The following is a 21,080-nucleotide window of genomic DNA, read 5'->3' on the forward strand; positions in this document are numbered from 1 at the left end:
AAACACCTAAACAAGAAAAATGTAACAACCCTCGAAGATTTACAAGATATCTTCAAAATATAGAAAAACGATGGATGGGGAAATTAACCTATACTTATTTTGAAGAGAACTTCAAAGCCAAGCCCAATAGCAAATGAAAAACCATATATAAGAGTACTGATAATTAAGACATTAACAAAAAAAAAAAAAAAAAAAGATGAATAAAGAGAGAAATTGATGATCAAAGGAAGTGGAAAATTGAAAAGATTGTGATATGTTGGTGAAATGTCCAAGTTATGGGTTGCACACAAAAACACACACAAATTGAATCTCAATCTAATCTATCATTTTTCCTTCACTTTAAATTACCACTAAATCCCTCACCAAATGATTTTTTATATCCTTAGTTGCTTCTCAATCCTTTCCCTTTCTTTGCAAATGATGGCAAACAAAAGGCTGCTGAATGCACCTGAAAAAAAAAAAAAAAAAAAAAACATTACCACAATCATTACCATTTCAAAGGTCTATGATTCGATATCCCATTCCACCATTTTTTTTAACTAGAAAGAAATAAATTAATCAATACAGTACTAAATAAGTTGTCGAGAGAGAGAACTTGCCTCCGAGTTGTAAAACTTCAACGGTTTGGTTGCAACTCCAAAATTCTCATTTAAGTCAATGAGATTGATCGGATTTTTGAAGTCAACTTTAGGTCCTTGAGTCGAACACAACAAGAAACCAATTACCCCACTGACAAAACACGATGTATATATTCATCAGACCTTTTTTTTTTCATATGCTTAAAAGTTTATTTGTATTAATTTTTCAAGTGTTTAATTTTGAAAATATTATAAATACTCAAAATAGTTTTTGACATACTTCTAAAGTATATTTAAATTTTTTTTTTTTTTTTTTTTGTCAAACGAGTTTAAATAAAAATGACTTTCTTCAAAAACAATTTTTTCTCTAATCAATCCAAACATGACGTAAATTGATAGGTTATAGATCATCCAAATATTCATACCTGGGATAAGTAGGAACAATGGTCCAAGCATATTGAACTGAGCCTTTGAATACTTGTTGGCATTTTGAGACCAAAATTTCAATGTCAAGAGAATGAAACCAAAGGCTTTCTGCTTGAATACAAAGCACCCCTCCGTCTCTAAGTGCTTTTGCCACCTTCTCAAACAAGCCATTTTTCACAACCTCATCATCTGGCTCTAACCACATCCAAAAAATAAAAAAAAATTAAAAATTAAAAAAATATTATTTTTAGGAAAAAAAAATTATTTATCTCTAGATTTTTTTGGGGTTTCAATACATTACACTTGTTACCTCCAATTTTTTTTTTTTTTTTTCAATCTAACCCTCTAACTTAAAAAAAAAGCTAATTACCACTCAGCTAAGTTCATTGTTGATCTTTGATGTTTATTTTTGATAAAACAGTTATGATGTGAAAAAAAAACTTCAATTAAATTTTAAGAAAATTATTTTAAATGATAAAACTGCTAAAAATATTTACAAATAATAGCAAAATATCACAGTCTTATCTATGATAGACCTTGATAAACCACGATAGACTAATTTATTATGTCTATCATAATACAAATAGTTACAAATAGTAGTATACTGCGGATATATCGTGGTCTATCATGTATATAAACTATGAAATTTTATTATATTTATAAATATTTTGATTATTTTTTAATATTTAAAAATAATCCTTAATTTTAGTAACCTTGAAAACTAAGTTGGCTATAGTTAATTTATTATTTTCATTATATGGATAGAAAATGTGTGCTGAATGAAAAATCTAAGGTAAAAATGTAAACTTTGAAATCTATGTATTAATTTAAAACAAAATTCAAAACTCAAGACTACTAAGAATATAACACTTTGAAATCTAAACACCAAACGATAACGGTCACCAAAAAGGTAATTCCTCTTATTTATAGCTTTTAAACAAGACATAATAATAAATTAATAATTAATTTAGAGTTATATATATATATAGAGGGAAATTCTTATAAATAGAAAAATTCTAAAAAAATTTATACGTTATAGTAAAAATTATACTTTGAACTTTTTACTATAAAGTGTAAATAATTTTAAATATATTTTTTTATTTTTTAAAAACCCATATATATATTTGATAGTGTTAAAAGAGATAAAATTATTGTACTTATTGGGTCGAAAGCGTCGACTATGATTGCATCGTAGGTTCCAGCTGGAACAGAATTCAGAAACGCAATTCCTTGCAACATAAAAAACACACAATAAAAAATTTACAATGTTATAAATAATAATAATACTAATTGAAGAAAATTAGTAAAATTAATTGATTCAAACCATCTATTATATGAAGATTCACTCGATAATCTTTATATCCAACAGCAATTTCTGGAAAATACTTCTTGTACACCTTAAAAAAAAATAAAGAAAAAAATTAAATGCTTTGATACTCAGTTAAATTTTTAATTAATTTTGAGAAAAATATATTTTTATCCCTAAATTTTGAGTATAGTTTCTATTTAGTCCTTAAATTTCAAAATACTACACGTTTAATCTTTATCTTTTGAGTTTGATTTCAATTTAGTCCTTAGGTTTCAAAATGCTATAATTTTATCCTTGACATTTGATGATTGCTTCAATTTGGTCCCTATATTGAGATTTATACTTTTAACCTCGATTTTTTTTTACTAAATATTCACTTTCCGTCTTTAGAGGTAATTTATGTTAATAAATTAAAAATCTTTAAAGGAATTATAATTAATTAAGTTTAACTATTTCTTATCTCTTTTAAATTTATATTTAAAATTTCACTTCATAATTATTTTTAATTAATTAATAGAAATTGACGTCAATCATTGAAAGTGAGTATTCAATGAAAAATTAAAGTAGAAAGTGTAAAATCTTGAGACTCGAAGACCAAATTAAAACAAAACCTAAATCTCAAAAATAAAATTGTAATATTATAAAATTTAGAGATTAAATTGAAATAAAACTCAAAATTTAAAGATAAAATATGTAACATTTTATAACCTAGAGATCAAATAGAAATTAGAGTGAAAATCTCGAGACCAACAAAATATTATTCCCATTAATTTAACAAGAGTTAAAGCGTATTATTTTTCTTTTGCATTTCTTTTAATTCATTTTTCTTGGAGTTGAATCTCGTTCAAAAGTTTGTTTTGGAATAAATATTGGGTTAAATTTTTTTAGAAATGGAATGATTTTTGTTCTGAGAGTAGTTTAATGGGAAATTGTCACAATTAGCACTAAAGAAATTCCTTTCTTTTAGAATTAGCATCATTTTAAAAATTTCTTTAAATAATTTTTCTCGATCCATCAATATCGACTACCAAAATTTAGACAAAAAATTAACATTTTCATCATATCGAATGTTATGGACTTTTTTGGTGAATCTTAGGAGACTTATATATTTCTACCAAAATTTAAAAATCATGTGAGATCCATTGGAAAATCAATTTGTATAATTCATACATCTATTTGGAATTTTGAAAATTTCAGATAATTATACCAACATAATTTAAGTGAAAGATTTGAAAAGTTAAGTAAAATTTGATATAAAATTTAATAAAAATCACTCGATTTTAGAGTAAATTTATAAAGATATAATATTTATTATAAGATTTTGAAAAATGAGTAGAATCTCGAAGTTAATCTTGAGATTTTACCAAAAAAACTCAAAATAATCAATAAAGATGACAAAGTTAAATTTTTATCTAAATCCCAATTGTCGAACTACGTTGAGATGAACTGAAAAGCTATTTAATTTTTAAAAAAGTGATAGTCATAAACATCTAAAGATTATTTCTGACAATTTTCTTAAAGAAGATGTGGTAACAATAAGAAGAAGATTACATTATAACTTCCGTTCATGAAATATCAAGAATTGTGTCTATTTTGGTAAAAGACTTTCAAAGATTAGAAATTCAATATGTAAAATCCTGTTTGGTAATCATTTTATTTTTTTTGTTTATGTTTTTAAAAATTAAGCCTATATCATCCAAATTTCTTATAATTATTTGCATTATTCTTAACTATAATGGTTGAATTCTTAACCAAATTCTAAAAATAAAAACACCTTTTTGAAAGTACTTTTTTTAGTTCTCAAAATTTAGCTTGGTTTTTTTAGTGAGAAGTAGATAACAAAAGAGTAATTTTTGAGGTGGAAATAGTATTCATAAACTTAATTTAAAAAAAAAATGATTATCAAACTGGACTTAAACTTTCCATTTATTTTTTAATTTACAAATTTATTAGACATACAATTGAAAGTTTAGTGTCTTACTATTCAAATTTATATCTAATAGATTAATTAATTTTTTAAATGTTAAAATTTTCAAAGACTTATTAAATATAAAATAAAAAGTTAATGTACGTATTAGAAGATTAATACAAACTTCAAAGTTAAAAAAATTAAACTTGTGATTAACAATAATATTAAGATAAATAAATAAATTGGGAGTTAAATTAAGAGAGAGGGACTTACATCAATGAGCATGGTGTCAATTTCACAAATATCAATTTGTTCAATGGAAGAATGCCTAGAAATTTCTCTTAGAATGCCACCATCTCCTCCCCCAATCAACAAAACCTAATAAAAAAATAAAAATAAAAATAAAAAACATCAACTATAAAAATTAATGGTTGTGTCTGTCAGCTAGAAAGTGGCCTAGTAATTATGATTTCAAATGGAAATTAATTAAAACTTAATCCAAACTTAAAAGTTTGATACAGATATATATTTGCTAATTATAAGGCTTTTACTATAGCCCCTCATGATTTTATGGCATGTTTTCACATTATCATAAATAATATAATGCACCCATTTTTTAATTAAAAAATAAATAAATAATAAATTTAGTCTGAATTTTACTTTCAAAATTACAAATTTAGTCTTTTAACTTTAAAATTTTTATAATTTACAAATTTACTATATACAAATGGGTAAGAATTTCTATGTGTACCATTTAGTTTTTTAAATTTGTATTGGTTTAGACATTTTTTATCGTGATTTTTCATATTTTCATTGCAAAAATATAAATTCTTATCCAAATTTCAAAAATAAAATACAAGTTTTCAAAAATTACTTAATTTTTACTTTTTGATTTAGTTTTTAAAAACACTTATCAAAATATTTGAAAGTGGAAAAAGTGTTTAGAAGCTTAATTTTCGAAAATGAAAACTAAAACCCAAATATTTACCAAACAAGACCTACATTTTTTTAGTTTTTAAAAATTTTCTTTCGATTTTGAAAATACTCATAAAATGTAAACAACAATACATAAAAACCAATAAATTGAAAGTGATGTTTATAAACTTAATTTTCATAATAAAAAAATAAATAAAAGAAAAACCAAACGATTACACCAAATGAGACTTTAAGATTTCATTAAACCAAACTGTTATACCAAATAGAACTTTAGGATTTTATTAGACATAAAATTTAAATTTATTATACGATGTATCGATTAATTTTTAAAAATTTTAAATTTATCGAAAGTGATTAGACATAAAATCGAAAGTTTACCCGTCAATATAATTTAACCTAAAAATATTGAATGAGAGGGAGGAAAGAAAATGACCTTTTTGGGGTTAGGAATAGAGCAAAGAGGAAGGTGGGTAATCATTTCTTGGTAAGCACATTCATCCTTCTCAGTGAGTTGGAGTGCTCCATCCAACACAAACACCTTTCCATATGCTGATGACTGCATTTCATTGTAATTATAAACACATCTAACTCATCAAATTAACTCATTCATTAATTACTATTAAGCATGACCTAATTAATTATTACTTTTCCCTTTTTGTCTGCCTTTCTTGTTGGCTAATTTTTAAATCACATCTTTGAAAAGTTTGTAGTTTTCTCATTAATTATTAATCTGACTTTCTTTCTTCCATTCATGAAAAAAAAAAACATTACTTTTTGTTAGTACAACAACTAGACATCGAATTTCTAATCTTTAAAAAATGTCATGTTAATTACTATTAAGCTAAACTCACTTTAGAAAAAAAAAAAAACGGTTTTCTTCCTTAAAAAAGTATCAAATTTATAATTATTGACACGTTACCCTATTTATAACATGTAAGGGAGGACACAATTATCTCCAACAGTACTAAACTTTTAAGATGAAACAAAAATAAAGTTAAGAGGATAATTATGTTTAAATGGACAATATCATAAAATTGTGGAGAGTCGTTGTCTCCCAACAATAATGCTAATTAAGATATATATTTGACATTTGGTTTTAAAGAATTTTTTTTTTTGGTTCTTGGATTTTGAATATGGTTTTTCTCTAGATTTCAAAATATTATATTTTATCCTTGAGGTTTAAGTTAAATTTTCACGGAGTGTTAGGTTCTAAATTTTTCATCAATGCCCACTTTTAGTCATTTGTATCGATGTTCTATTAATTAATTTAAAAGAATTAAATTAATTTTGGTTGGTTTCTTTATTGCTATTATAATTAATTAAAAAATTCACATCATAATCTTTTTAAATTTAATTAACCAGAAAATTGACATCAAAGATCAAAACCAAGCATCATTAAAAATTTAAATCTATAAGTGTTGGATCTAGAAATCTACCTATCAAATGGAAACTAAATTCAAATTTAAGAATAAAAATGCAACAACCAACATGAGCATAGCTTAATTAATATAATGATTGCACAATCAACTTTCAGGTCAAAAAGTTTAATTCTCCCACACCATGTATTGTAAAAAAGAAAAGAGCAAAAATGTAATAATGAAAATTAGGGAACAATTAACATAATCAATCAATCATAATATAAAAACTGGGTTCATTTAAATACGTTCCCAAATGACTAGTTAATATTATTTGAATTATGAATAATAATAAAAGAAATCATTACGATTGTAGCAGTTTGATTACGTAGGGGTAAACATTGTCTAAATTCAAACAATGAAAACTTTACTAAGAAAATAAAGTAACAAAAAAAGGCGATTTTATCGTTTTCGAAAGTCAAATATTCAAATATTCACCTTTCCATTCAAATTTTTGTATAATGTTTGAGATTAGTATATAATGTATATGTATAATACCTGAAACACCAACATGGATTGATAATCAGACTTTCCTTGAAACAAAACTTTGTCCACCTTTAAGAAGTGTGCTTGACCTGTTCAAATTTGATTTCATCTTAATTAGTTCATCTTTCAATTATCATAGATCTCATCAAAATGTTTGTGTTTTTTTTCTTTTGATCTGAAATAGAATGTTTAATAATTAAGGATGATGTTTTAGAAGCAAGGCAACCTTTTCACACTTATTTAACATGTTTTTTTAAAGTGGATTTATTGTGTTTTATAATTACAATGCCTATGCATGCTGTCTAACAATAGGATTTCCCACCCCTTTTGCCACTCCTCTTTAAGTAAAAAAACATTTTTTAAAAAAAAAAACCCTATTTGATTCACAATTTAAATTATGTTAGTATGTTTTAAGATTGATTAACAAATATATATATATTTGGCAGACAATCTGGATTATATTTTTTAACATTGTTTTCTAACTCTGTGATCTAAATTGTGTAAATTTTGAAAATAACATTTTTATATTTCCAATATATCAAAATTTTGAATTTTGAATCTTAAAATGCAAATTTGTATTTAAAAAAGATTACAACATTAGAAATATAGCATGTCATAGACTCAATTTTTTTAGTTAAAATATCTATTATGGATTTTATTATAAATTATGTAATATTACAAAAACAATAATTATTCTAAAAAAATTAGCTAAAACATGTTCATAAATTAATTAATATTAGTTTATATTCCACTAAAATTCAATTGGTAATTACAATAAATTTTATGAATTATAATTATATATATACTATCAAATATATTAAAACATGAAATATATTTATGTTTTCCCTGAATTTGATCATTATTTTCAAAATTTCTATTTTTAAGTTCGCTACCAAAGATTTAATTTATTTAAAACAAAAAATTTACACAAAATGGAAATTAAAAAAAAAAAAAAAAAATCTACCTGGCCATTGTGGGCAGTGCTCAGAAAACCAACCAGGAATGGTTGGATGGTTGAGAGCATCTGCATCACCATTAATTTTAATGGAGTCATCTTCTTCATCTTTTTTTTCTTCAACTGCAATAACATGCAGATTGTGAGAGCTGCCATGGTTGAAAACTTCCTTTTTCTTCTGCTTAAACACCAAATCATCTGAAAAAAAAAGAACCCCATTTGCATCCATGGACATTGAACCCTATATATATATATATTCTTTTTTTTTCCTAAAAATTTTAGGGCTTTGTGATAGGGGTTGGGTTTTGGGGTCTATATAGAATGAAATTTGGTGGCAAAAAAGTGGGTCTTCGACAAAATCTTCCACATGCTTTGATAAAAGAATTGAACCTATATTTAATTTATTGTTAATCATTCTGACTTGAAAAAGTTTACTTGGAAAAAAAAAAAAAGTCCCAATGTAATACATATATATTGTGGGTTGAGTTATCTTCATTCGCAGGAGATTGTTCAAAGAGATGTTGTTGAAATGCCTTGAATTTGTTTGTTGGCGCTTCAAACAACCTATTAAATAAAATTTTATTAGATCTGCATAATGTAGAGGTTAAGGTTGATGATGAGGATGCTGCCCTAATTCTGTTGACATATTTGCCGCCATCTTATGAGACTTTCGTTGACTCCTATATTGGAGGGAAAGAAACTCTGACCTTAGAAGATACAAAGTCTACGTTGCTTATGAGAGAGGACTGTCAGAATGCAGGAAGTTCAGTTATAGAAAGTCAGACATCTGGGTTAGCTGCTATTGGAAGCAAGGGACATAGGAATTCTGGTAAGCAGAAGTCGAATCAGAATAAAAGATCTTCGAAGTCAAAGGATTCTAGATCAGATGATATTTGTAACTATTGTAAAGAAAAGGGGCATTGGAAAACTGAATGTCCTAAGATAAAAAGGAATCAGGAAAAGAAGGAAAAGAGTGACAAAAGGGAAGCATCTGTCTCTGTTGCACATGTTGAGATTGATTCTGAAGAAGTCTAGATCGATTCTGAAGGAGATCTAGCTTTAGTTGTGAATGAACAGTCACATTCTGATGATGTGTGGGTTCTTGATTCTGGGGCATCTTATCAGCAAATAGATGGAGGGAATGTTAGCATGGCTAACGGTGCTGTGTGCAAGATAGTTGGAATCAACTCAGTCAAGATACGAACACATAATGGTGTCTTCTACACTTTAAAAGAGGTTAGGCATGTTCCACTAATGAATAAGAGTTTGATATCCTTTAGTGTACTCAATAGCAAGGGTTATAGTTTTGAATGTAAAGGTGGAGCAATGTATGTCTATAAGGGTTCTGAGGTAGTTCTGAAAGACATAAAGCATGGAACATTGTATTTTCTATTAGGTTCCACAATAACAGATTATGCTGCTGTTGCATCGTCGGTCGTTCACAAGGATGATATGACTAAGTTATGGCATACGAGACTTGGTCATATGAGTGAAAAAAGGATGCAAATTTTGTCAAAAAAAGATCTTCTCTGTAGGCATAAGATGTAGGATTTTGAATTTTTGAACATTGTGTATTTGAGAAACTTCATCACAGCAAGTTTCCAAGAGGTGTTCATCGTACAAAAGGGACACTTGATTATATTCATTTAGACTGTTGGGGACCTTCCAAAGTTTAATCTATTAGAGGCAGTAGGTATTTTTTGTCTATAATTGATGATTACTCAAGAATGACTTGGGTGTTTATGATGAAACATAAAAGTGAAGCCTTCAAGAATTTCAAGCAATGGAAGATTTTGATCGAAAATCAAACTAGGAAGAAGATCAAAATGCTGCGAACTGATAATGGTCTAGAATTCCTTGGATCTGAATTTAATGAGTTCTATAAAGCTGAGGGGATTGTTCGCCATCATACTGTTAGGAATACTCCACAGTAAAATGGGGTTGCAGAACGTATGAATCAGACGTTGTTGGAGAGAGCAAAATGCATGCTCTCTAATGCAAGATTGGCTAGAAAGTTTTGAGTAGAAGCAGTGAATACATCATGTTATCTGATCAATCGTGGACCTCACATAACTATTGATTGTAAAACACCTTACGAGGTGTGGTCTGGTAAGCCTACAGATTATTCTTTATTAAAAGTTTTTGGTTGTACTGTCTACTATCATGTTAATGAGGGTAAATTAGAACCAAGAGCTAAAAAAGGTATATTTGTGGGTTTTGGGGATGGAGTTAAGGGATTTAGAGTTTGGCCACCTTTTAAGAATAGAGTCATACTTAGTAGGACTGTGATATTTGATGAAAATTCCATTCTTAACTCAACTGTAAAGCCTTTTGTGATGTCTACTGATGTGGGAGAAAGTAGTAGTGTTGATAAACAGGTGGAGATGCAATTCACTTCAGCTATAAATGAATTACAACATCAAGGTGGAGAAGATCAACACGTTACTATAGAAACTGATGTGCAACCAGAAATTAATATGCCTAGAACGTTAGAAGTTGATTTGGCTGAGAATTCTAGATCACGAGTAGATCAACCGAGTATAGCTCGTGATAGAACTAGAAGAGTTGGTGTTGGACCTCTTATGAGGTATGGTTTTGAAGATATGGTTAATTTTGCATTGCAGGTTGCTGAAGAGGTGGATCCTCATGAGCCATCCACCTATAGAGAAGCTGTGTCATGTGGTGAGTCTGCTAAATGGCTTACTGTTATGGGGGATGAGATGGAATCTCTTGACAAAAATCAGACTTGGGAATTAGTTAAACGACCAAATGAGAGAAAAATTGTCACTTGTAAATGGGTCTTCAAGAAAAAGGAGGGAATGTCAACTTCCGAGGGCATTAAATATAAAGCTTGAGTTGTTGCTAGAGGGTTCACACAAAGGGAAGGAGTTGATTATAATGAGATCTTCTCAGACATACTTCTATCAGGGTGTTACTAGCTATAGTAGCACATCAGAATTTGGAACTTGAACAACTAGATGTGAAGACAACTTTCTTACATGGAGAGTTAGAGGAAGAGATTTATATTAACCAATCAGATGGGTTCCAGTGTCCAGGTAAAGAAGATTATGTTTGCAAGTTGAAGAAATCTTTGTATGGGTTAAAGTAGTCTCCAAGGCAGTGGTACAAACGATTTGACAACTATATGATTGGACTTGGCTATAATAGGAGTCCATATGATTGTTGTGTATATCACAACAAAGCTGATGATAGTTCGATGATTTATCTACTTTTATATGTAGATGATATGCTCATAGCTCCAAAGTCCAAATCTGATATTATGAAATTGAAGAATCTTCTCAGTGCTGAGATTGATATGAAGGATTTGGGTGCTGCTCAGAAAATTATGGGTATGGAGATTTATAGGAACAAATATAAGAATAAGATCTTCTTGTCACAGAAAGGATATATTTAGAAAATATTATCCAGGTTTGGTATGTCATCAGCTAAGCTTATAGATACTCCTAGTGCTGTAAATGCTCATTTGTCATCTAAGTTTTCACCACAGTCTGAAGCTGAGAAGGAGTACATGTCTCGAGTTCCTTATGCTAGTGTAGTGGGAAGTTTGATGTATGCTATGGTCTGTACTAGGCCTGATCTTGCCCATGCTGTTAGTGTTGTCAGCAGGTTCATAGGTCAACCTGGGAAGGAGCATTGGCAAGCCGCTAAGAGGATTTTTCGTTACCTTAGAGGTACATCTGATGTTGATCTTGATTATGGGAGTTGCACAAATTATTTGGTGACTGGTTATTCTGATTCTGACTATGCTGAAGATGTTGACAGTAGAAGGTCTATGACTGGCTATGTGTTCACTTTGGGTGGTTCTGTTGTTAGTTGGAAGGCAACCTTACAGCCTACAGTTACTTTGTCTACTACTGAAGCAGAGTAGATGGCCTTGATAGAAGTTGCTAAAAAGGAATATGGCTGAGGGGGCTAGTTGGTGATCTTGGTTTGCATCATGACCAAGCTATTGTATATTGTGATAGTTTGAGTGTAATATGCCTAGCCAAGGATCAAGTTCATCATGAGAAAACTAAGCACATAGACGTAAGATATCACTTCTTAAGAGGTGAGCAGAGAGTTAAAGTGATGAAAATTAGTACTGCTGATAACCTTGCTGATATGTTCACCAAACCGATTCCACAAGGCAAGTTCCAACATTGTTTGGACTTGCTGAATGTTTTGAATTGTTAGTGGTCCCCTTTGCGGGACACTTTGAGGCACGAGGGAGAAGTCTGGGTACGTTTGGCAATTTTGATTTATGTTGCATTTGGTACATCTGTTATCTAGGAGAGAATTCAAGTCAAGGTGGAGATTTGTTGAAATGCCTTGAATCTGTTTGCTGGCGCTTCGAACAACCTAGTACGAGGGTCTCGCAGTTATTTACGATTTTGACCCTAGGGTTTAGAGCAATGCGATATATAAACTCTCTAACCTAGAGGCACTGTTCTTGATGTAATTCTGAAAACATTTTCTCGAAATAATATTTTTCTCCCTCTGCCCGTAGACGTAGCTAACACACGATTAGTGAACCACGTATATCTGTGTGTCGATTTTCCCTACTCTACATTCCTTTTTGTGTTCTTTAATTGTCGATTTTACAACAGATGTAAAGATAGAAAACATGTTGTTCGATAAAACACGTATAGTAAAAAAATGTTGATTTTGGTGTGGCTAGAGTTGAGGCCTCAAATCCCAACTACATGACAAGGGAGATCGAGACACTTGGTTACATGACTCTGGAGGTAGTAGTCGCTCACTCGTACGACTAACGGCATTTCGAAGAGGACCATTGTTCATAAAATGTTTCCCTTTGATTCGACATTTGTGTTCCTCATTCATTACATGGAAACTGGAATCAGTGCCCCAATGTAGTTATCGAAAAATATCATAATGATGATTTTGCTAAATTTATCGTGGTCTATCTGGTTTTACAGATTCTCAATGGCAATCCATCAACAGGAAGTGTGATGTGTATAGCTCCGATATCTGCATGTGTGAAATTTATTGTTGCGACATGCCATATATTGACCTAAGTTTCTTTGAAGTAACCTCTGTTGTGGTTTGTCAGGTAATATTGTTTTAAATAAATAAGAAAAAAAGTGAACAAGAAAACACTAAATCTCTATTTTTCTTTTGAAAGTTGGTTTTATTATACAATGTTTGCTCAAGTTATTTTTCTTTCTCGCAACTTATTGATTCTAAAAGATTTTTTTAGTGCCTATGGCCTAATGGAGACAAACACAATGCTCCTCAGCGACATAGCTGATTACAAGGCAGGCCATGTCATCGGCAGCCATAGAGTGTCGTTTGATAGAATTGTCGGATGAAGCGGCAGAAGTACCGGTGATTGTTTCTTGGAGGTTGCCTGCCACGGCGCTGCCCGATTCCGTTGTTGTAGTAACGAGGGTTGGCATGGATAGCTCGAATTGGTCGTCGGGGACGTTTGAGTAGCCGAAGCAACCTTCACACCCTGGTGATGTGATTCTGAATATGTAAAGATTTTAAGGCAAAAACAGCTGTCAGAATTTGACATAGAATGTTTCACTCCTTTTTTTGCGATAAAGGGGATGCTTGAATGTCGTACTAAGACAACACATACATTAGAAGGTATTTCAATGCATCTTGGGAGTGGCAACATTCTTCTGGATGTTCTCCATCAAGAATTCAGAAAGTGGATCGAAGTTAAAAGCATCGTAAGTAGCTTGAGCAAATTCGCCCTATTTGACGATTTCACGACGAAGGAAAGTATGGAGAAGGTTGAGGAGGTTGTCCTAATTGGCGGTGCTATGGTTGTCGCGATGAAATTTATTCCAAAAATGTATTTTAATACATCTTCATTTGCCAGGACCGTGTCACCAATCGGCGACAACATGGTTGCCGAAATGGATGAAATTTATTCCAAGAATGTATTTCACTAATGCATCCTTAGACAAGCTAACGTCTTTCATTAACGTTGTTTCTAGAAGTTTTGCTCTCCATCAAGAAAGCAATGGAAGACCCCGTGATAACTTATTTCTTCTCATCATCAAGACCCATCGTGAAGGTTAGAGAGAAGATAGTAAGCCACTAAAATAAAAAATTATTGATCAAGAGTAACAGTAGTCATAGTAATGTGTACGGTTTCTTCTTTTGTTTTTCAACTTAAACTCTTAATTTTAGAGGAAGAGATTGATGTACAATTGATTTTATAAAAGTGATTTTTTAACAATCAAATTTATATTTGGTTCTAAAATTTTATAAATGATTTTGAATTATTATGTTTGGTTCAAAAATTATTTTATAATTACCAAGTTATATATTATATTTGGAAATTTAATTAACTAATTAATTATAATAAATATATTATTTTTATTAATTTATTTTCTAATTTGTTTTAAAAAATGTTTTTATATAAAAGTTGGCCACCGACAATCGTCGGAAAAGAGTCGCTAAAGATGGTGGTTGAAGATGGCTGACGACGATAGCTAAAACCCATAATGGGAGGTTGGCGGCAACGGAGGTCAGAAGTTGGCCGATAATGGTCATTAAAAAACGAGTCGGCAGCTGGGTGACAACGCTTTTTGGGAAACGGTCACCTGAAGTTGGCCGCCGGCGATCACCAGAAAACACTTGTTGGAGATGGTAGTCAGAGATGGCCGTGGGTAGTCATCAAGAAACAATGGTCAAAGGTTGGCCACTTGACAATCATCGTAAAACGGTCATTGGAAGTTGGTATGCGGCTTGGCCGAGGATGGTTGTTGAAAAGTGGACAGCGGAGGTTGGCTGGCAGTGGTTACTAAGAAAATGATCACCAGAAGTTGGTTGTCAACGGTTGCTGGGAAACAGTCGACGGAGACATGGTCGAAAGTTGGCTGATTATGGTTGTCGAAAATTGGTCGTCGAGGGTTGGCCAACGATCGTTGCTGGAAAATGGTCACTAGAATTTGGCCAGTGGTAGTCATTGAAAAAAGTCATCGGAAGTTGGTCGATGATGGTTGTCAAAAATCGACCGCTAAAAAACAGTGACTAGAGGTTGTTGATGGCAATCATCAGAAAACAGTCACTAGAAGTTGACCAACATTGGTCCCTAAAAATCGATCGTCAAAAGTTGCTCGACGATGGTTGTCGAAAAGCGGTCGTCAAGAGTTGGCCCGTGGCGATGTCGAAAAATGGTAATCAAAGGTTGGAGGCAACGGTCACCAAAAGTAAGTTGATGGTCGTCACAAGAATATAGTTGTTGAAAATTGACCGACGACGGTTGTCAAAAAGCGGTCACCAAAGGTTGGCTAACAACGGTTGCTGAAAAAATGGTTGTCAGAAATTGGTCATCGAGAAACGTCGACAGAGATGTGATCAAAGGTTGGTAGGTGTCGATTGTCGAAGGTTGGCTAACGACCGTCGCCAGAAAATGGTCACTAGAAGTTGGTTGACAAAAACCTCCAAAAAATGGTTGTCGAAAGTTTGTTGGCAACTCTGTCGAATAACAGTCGTTGAAAGTTGACCGACAACAGCGGCCAGAAAAATGGTAGCCGAAAGGACTTATTTGGTTGGCAACTGAATTCTATTTTATGTTTTAAAATTTATTGAGTTCACTAAATATATGTTTGACAAATGATCTGGATTTTATTTCTTTTTTCAACCATTTGTAGATTCTATAATCGAAATAGTGCAAATTTTGAAAATAATTTTTTCTTTGTTACTAGTATATCAAAATTTTGAATTTTAAATCTTGAAATGCAAATTTATATTTAAAAAAGATTGAAAAATTTAGAAATATAGCATTGTCATTGACTCAATTTTTTAAATTACAATATCTATTATGCATAGGATTATTGTTTTAATTGGCAGCTGAAAATATTTTTAAATATAGCATAATGTCCCTATCTAATAGTCACATTTTGCTACATTTTTAAATAAGTTGACCAATTTTATTATATTTGAAAACACCCTTGATATATTTTGTTATAAATTAATATTAAAAAATAATAATTATACAACAAAAATGAGCTAAATCATATTCATGTAAATGATTTTATAACAATTCTTCAACCTAAAGTTTAGTTATATATATATATCCATTAGCATTCGAGCCAACTGATGTATGCTTGACACTACAACATTTAGGTGTTAAGAAAACTAAGAGAATTTTAAGTTCTAGATATGTGACCACAATGAGTTAAATTCCTTTACCAAGGTATGTTTCTTTATTTACCACTAGGTCAATTCATGATGATTTCAACTTAAAATTGAATTGGTAATTACAAACTAGTGGTTATAAATATAGTATGAAATCCATTAAAATAATTGTTGATTGTTATAGTATGAAATTTTAAATTACAATAAACTTTCTCAATTAGTTCATTGTTTTCAAATTTTCTGTTTTTGAATTGGCTATAAAACATGGCCTAAACGTTTTAGAGAATTGAACAAAATTATTAAACACAAAATGGAAATTATAAAAAAAGTAAATTGAAAATTTGAAAATAATTTTAAAATTAAAACATAAATAAAAATAGAAGTCCACCTGGCCATTGTGGGCAGTGCTCTGAAAACCAACCAGGAATGGTTGGATGGTTGAGAGCATCTCCATCACCATTAATTTTAATGGAGTCATCTTCTTCATCTAAGTTTTGATCTTCAACTGAAATAACATGCAGATTATGAGAGCAACCATTGTTGAAAACTTCCTCCTTCTTCTGCTTAAACACCAAATCATCTGAAAAAGAAAGAACCCCATTTGCATCCATGGCCATTCAACAATTTAAAAAAAAAAAAAAATCTTTTCAAACTCTGTTTTTTTTTAAAGAAAAGTTTAGGCTTTGTCATGGGTTGGGTTTTGAGGTTTATATAGAATGAAATTTGGTGGCAAAAAAGTGAGCCCTTGACAAAATCTTCCACATGCTTTGATAATAGGATTGAGAGCCCATTTAATTTAGTATTAATTATATTCTTGACTTGAAAAAACTTTATTTGAAAAAAGAAAAGTCCCAATATAATACATATATACTCACAACTTTTTGTTATTAGTTCCCTATTTTCATCATTGTGCTACAATTGTTGAGATTTAGACCTCATGAATTAGTCAATAAAGGTCATTTGAGTTCAATAAACAACTCATAACTAGAGAGAATAAGATTAATCCGTCGAGGATACCATATTAAAAAAAAAAAACTTCATACATTTTATATAGTACTAGATGAGTTATTTCTCTCGTTGTTAATTGATTTTGAGATGAAACTTCATGTTATCTAATAGGGGTAGTTGAAAATAATAGTAAAATTTAAATTCAACTTTCAGAATCAACTAGCAAAATATTGAAAAACTCCATGTTATTCTATCGCTAATAGGAGTCTATAGTGATAGAGTTTACTACTAATCGATTTAGTTCATAAAGTCCAAACGAATATTGGTCCAATAAAAAAAAGTTGAGATCTGGTAAAAGATGATATGCCCAAAAGAAGTACCATCTTGAAGGGGGGCATATTGAGGATTTCACATTGAAAAAATAAGAGATTTCACACCTTCTTTATAAAAGGCTACTTTTCTCGTTATCAGTTGATTTTGAAATTGAACCTTATGTTATCTAAATAAAATCCATAGTACCATGGCGGAGATTTTACACCAAAATTTCTCTCTTTGATCTTATTTTTGTTTATATACATATTCAATGTTTCTTTCGGGTTAAAATTGATTTTAAACATCTTCCATGTCTTTATCATTTTTATGTATTTTTTATGTTCAAGTTCTCGGCCAAACCCTAAATGATTTTGCGGATCAAACACTCTTGTCGGCTGGTTAACTCTTATCTTTTATGTATATCTTTGAATTTGGAATGAAACATGATGATGGATGTTTTTGATTCTTGGTATATATATAAGTATATTATATGAGTCAAAAACTTGCTATTGAAGTATTATGTGAAGAGTTTTTGGATGTTAATCATCAAATAGGTTTAGTTTCTTCAATTCTAATTACAGTCTAAACCAAATTGTTTGGTGATCACAATATGTCGCATGGACACCTTCTGCTCATTATCTCGATAAGAACACTTATATTTCAATTCTTGAAAGTTAAAGAAATTAATTGTAGATGGATGTTCGACAAAAATATCTTACTTTTACCTTCGAATTTCCAATTTTATATATTAATAAAATTTTGATGGTATGCTATTTAGACAAACAGTCTATTCTTATATGTCAAAAAAGCAAATTTGTTGAGGTTCATATTTTAGCTAGAGTTCAAAATGAATTCACATTTGACAAAGTTGGGTATTTGTCAATTTTGATACAAAAATACACTTTATATTGTATATTATAAGATTGTGATGATGATTATTATTATTATTATTATTATTATTTAAATGGGTGCTTTTTGTTTGAAGTGGGTAGATTTATTATCAGCTCCAAATGGGGTGATCACTAAGCCAAATGCTCTTTGTCATGTCCATATATGTCGTTAGATGGTTACATCTTGAAATTGAGTTTCATATCTTACCATATATGCAATTATATCTTTCTTTCTTTCAAACTTCTATCATTTTTAATCATTACTCTTCAAATACTATATGTATATCTTATTATTATTCTATTCACACGCTTTGTATTTTAATAATCTTGATATACTTTCATTATATACTTTTACATAAACAAAATCAGGATTGTTGATAGGTCAAAGTAAGGAGGTCAATGAAGGAATCAAATTCCTCAACAAAAACGTGTGAACGTGTACGCCATTGAAATTCATTTTGGAAATTCATGAAAAACAGAGAAACAAAAAACACAAGATAAATACATTCTCATAAGCATGTTGTAAAGGAAAAAGGAAACATTACCGCTTGATTGACTTTCTTCAACATAATCTTTCTCTATGACACGAACTCCCAAAAACTCCACGAACAATTACGAATAGAACCAAGACACCACCATCGAGTTTTCTTGCTATTCTCCAAATAGAATCAAGGTTTGTGAAAACCTTTGGAAGGAAGAATTTTTACCAAGAGAAACTTTTTCTTGAAGATTTTGTGTGTGAGAGAGTTCTTGTGATATAGAGAGTAAATTGTAGAAAGATGGGATAAGACCAATATATATATTCACTAAATCTTCTTTGGCAAAAAATCCATTAACGTGAGATTGAGAGTTGGTTGGAGAAGGAGTTACAACTCTCGTCCATTGACTCACACATAACTCCTCTCAGGAGTTATTTTCAATAAATTTATTTAATTAATATATTAAATCTAATTTAAAATATCATTAGATAAACAGCAACAATTAATTAACAATGGATTAAATTAAATTAACTATCATATATTTAATTTCACTTAAATAATATTCAAACAATATTCTCTCACATAAGCTATAATTGTAATATGAATCTCGTTCATGTTAATTTTAATTTATGGATTTATATGAATCTCATTATTCATATAAATAATATTTGAATCTTATTCAAATATTTATCTCTCTCATATAATAAATTAAAATTTTGAATCTTATTTAAAATTAACTTTATATTATAATGTATACATATATATTATATTAATTGTATCTCATATAATTAATTCCCTTATTTAATTTGAACAATTTAAATTAATCCAAAATTAAATGATTCCTACAAACAAAAGCTTCAATGTTATGAGATTAATTAATTAAACTCTTTAATTAAATTAATCAACATTCATTAATTGTAGGTCACTCCACTAAAGACCCACAACACTCTTCGCGTTATAGATTTATTTCTGTATCCATGAAAATAACCAATTAACAATAAGTCAACCTTTCACAATTGCCCGTAATTACAGTTGGGTCCAATTATCGTTTCACCCATGTAATTACCTCTAACTTCTTATGTACCACTAATCCTTCTAATAAACAATCAGTGTATAGTTCAACTATAAACTAAATTCCTCCTAGGCCATGGAGAGGGTGAGGTCTTATTGTTAAAAGACTCGGAATAAGCTCTTAAGGGAGCAATTCATTTACTTACTCTAAAGACGGGACGAGGTAAGTCAAAGGGTTGCCCTCATAGATAGGAGTTCATAACTCACTCAAGATTGAGGTCGAGTTATCTATGATCATCTTATGAAATATTAATCTGTTATAAGGAGAGATTAATCATTTCATAGTCCGTTCATATACAAACTCTTTGTTTATGATACCCCACTCACATGTTTCCACATTAATGATTAGAATCACATCATTTGTAACACTTAAAACTCTTATAACATTTACAAAGTGGGTCGTATCCATAGTGTTACCAGGATAAGACACCAAATCTTATCCATATAATACAGACCATTTAGGTTATTACTTATATTGCATTGAGTTAATGCAATCTAAATGTTGAATAAAATAACACCTTATTTTATTAAATAAATAATTTGTATACAATTTACAAACTATGAGAATCACGAAATTTATGACATCAACCTCAACATCTTTATCCTAGTGTGGCCAACTGTAAGGAACTTATTGGTATTTTCACTTTCCGTGATAGAGCCCCGAAAAGACTATGGAATGGAGTGCCTAATGATCATTAGACACATGTGATTTGACCGTTCCCACTTCTCTATATTAGCCATATTTGGCTGTTCCTCAGTAGAAGTAGAAGGTCCAAATCCATACACCCGAGAAGTATCTCTAGGCTTTCTTTCCAAATCTTAAAGTTCGATCCATTCAACTTAGGGATTGAACTTAGATTTCCAGATATTTGAGAAAGACCAATTGAAACAATAAACAACAAAACATATGCTCACAATTAAAACATAATAAAATAATTTCACATATGTGGTGGGCCCCTTTAACAAGATACCTAGCACAACATTGATGTCTAACATTTGGGCAAAAAACACCAACCGTAAATGATACTCACAAATCTCAACGTAGTAATCAAAGTACTGACAATTAATTCTGTCAAAAAATAGTCTTTCTTTGGACCAACTATTTTTCACATAAGCAATCCTTATAATTGCCACATACTCATTACCACACGAGTATTCATAATTTGGCCAAATAATTATCTTCCGTTGGGCCGACAATTATCCGCATAAATTCATGAATATGCACATCTTATATTTTAGAATTAAATT

At 30.2% G+C, this 21,080-nt stretch overlaps 1 protein-coding gene across 2 annotated transcripts; it reads right to left on the reverse strand.

Moving 5' to 3' along the window:
• Positions 1 to 230: 230 nt before the first annotated feature.
• On the reverse strand, positions 231 to 16,817 carry LOC150037636 (spermidine synthase 2-like). Of its 2 annotated transcripts, none has more exons than XR_016527531.1 (10): positions 16,521 to 16,817; positions 8,024 to 8,212; positions 7,072 to 7,148; positions 5,592 to 5,714; positions 4,496 to 4,600; positions 2,329 to 2,401; positions 2,162 to 2,233; positions 1,004 to 1,199; positions 600 to 694; positions 231 to 448 (listed from the first exon to the last, which is right to left on the reverse strand). XR_016527531.1 is itself a non-coding variant. In XM_090310594.1 (10 exons), the coding sequence occupies exons 1-10, from the start codon at positions 16,747 to 16,749 to the stop codon at positions 383 to 385; spliced, it is 1,260 nt and encodes a 419-aa protein (XP_090166720.1). In that variant the 5' UTR covers positions 16,750 to 16,817; the 3' UTR covers positions 231 to 382. The 2 variants fall into 2 exon arrangements, 1 of the variants encoding a protein (XP_090166720.1); XM_090310594.1 differs by having other exon boundaries at positions 600 to 729.
• Positions 16,818 to 21,080: the final 4,263 nt, after the last annotated feature.

Source organism: Benincasa hispida, chromosome 2 (assembly GCF_027475165.1).
Source record: "Benincasa hispida cultivar pf3 chromosome 2, pf3_genome.v1.1, whole genome shotgun sequence".
NCBI lineage: Eukaryota > Viridiplantae > Streptophyta > Magnoliopsida > Cucurbitales > Cucurbitaceae > Benincasa > Benincasa hispida.

Coding starts and splice junctions, on each gene's coding strand:
- LOC150037636 (XM_090310594.1), bottom strand. CDS start 16,749: ATGGCCATGGATGCAAATGGGGTTCTTTCTTTTTCAGATGATTTGGTG. Junction 5,715..7,071: donor AATCCATGTTGGTGTTTCAG/GTATTATACATA, acceptor AATGAAATGCAG/TCATCAGCATATGGAAAGGT. Junction 449..599: donor TGAAGTTTTACAACTCGGAG/GCAAGTTCTCTC, acceptor TTTTTTTTTCAG/GTGCATTCAGCAGCCTTTTG.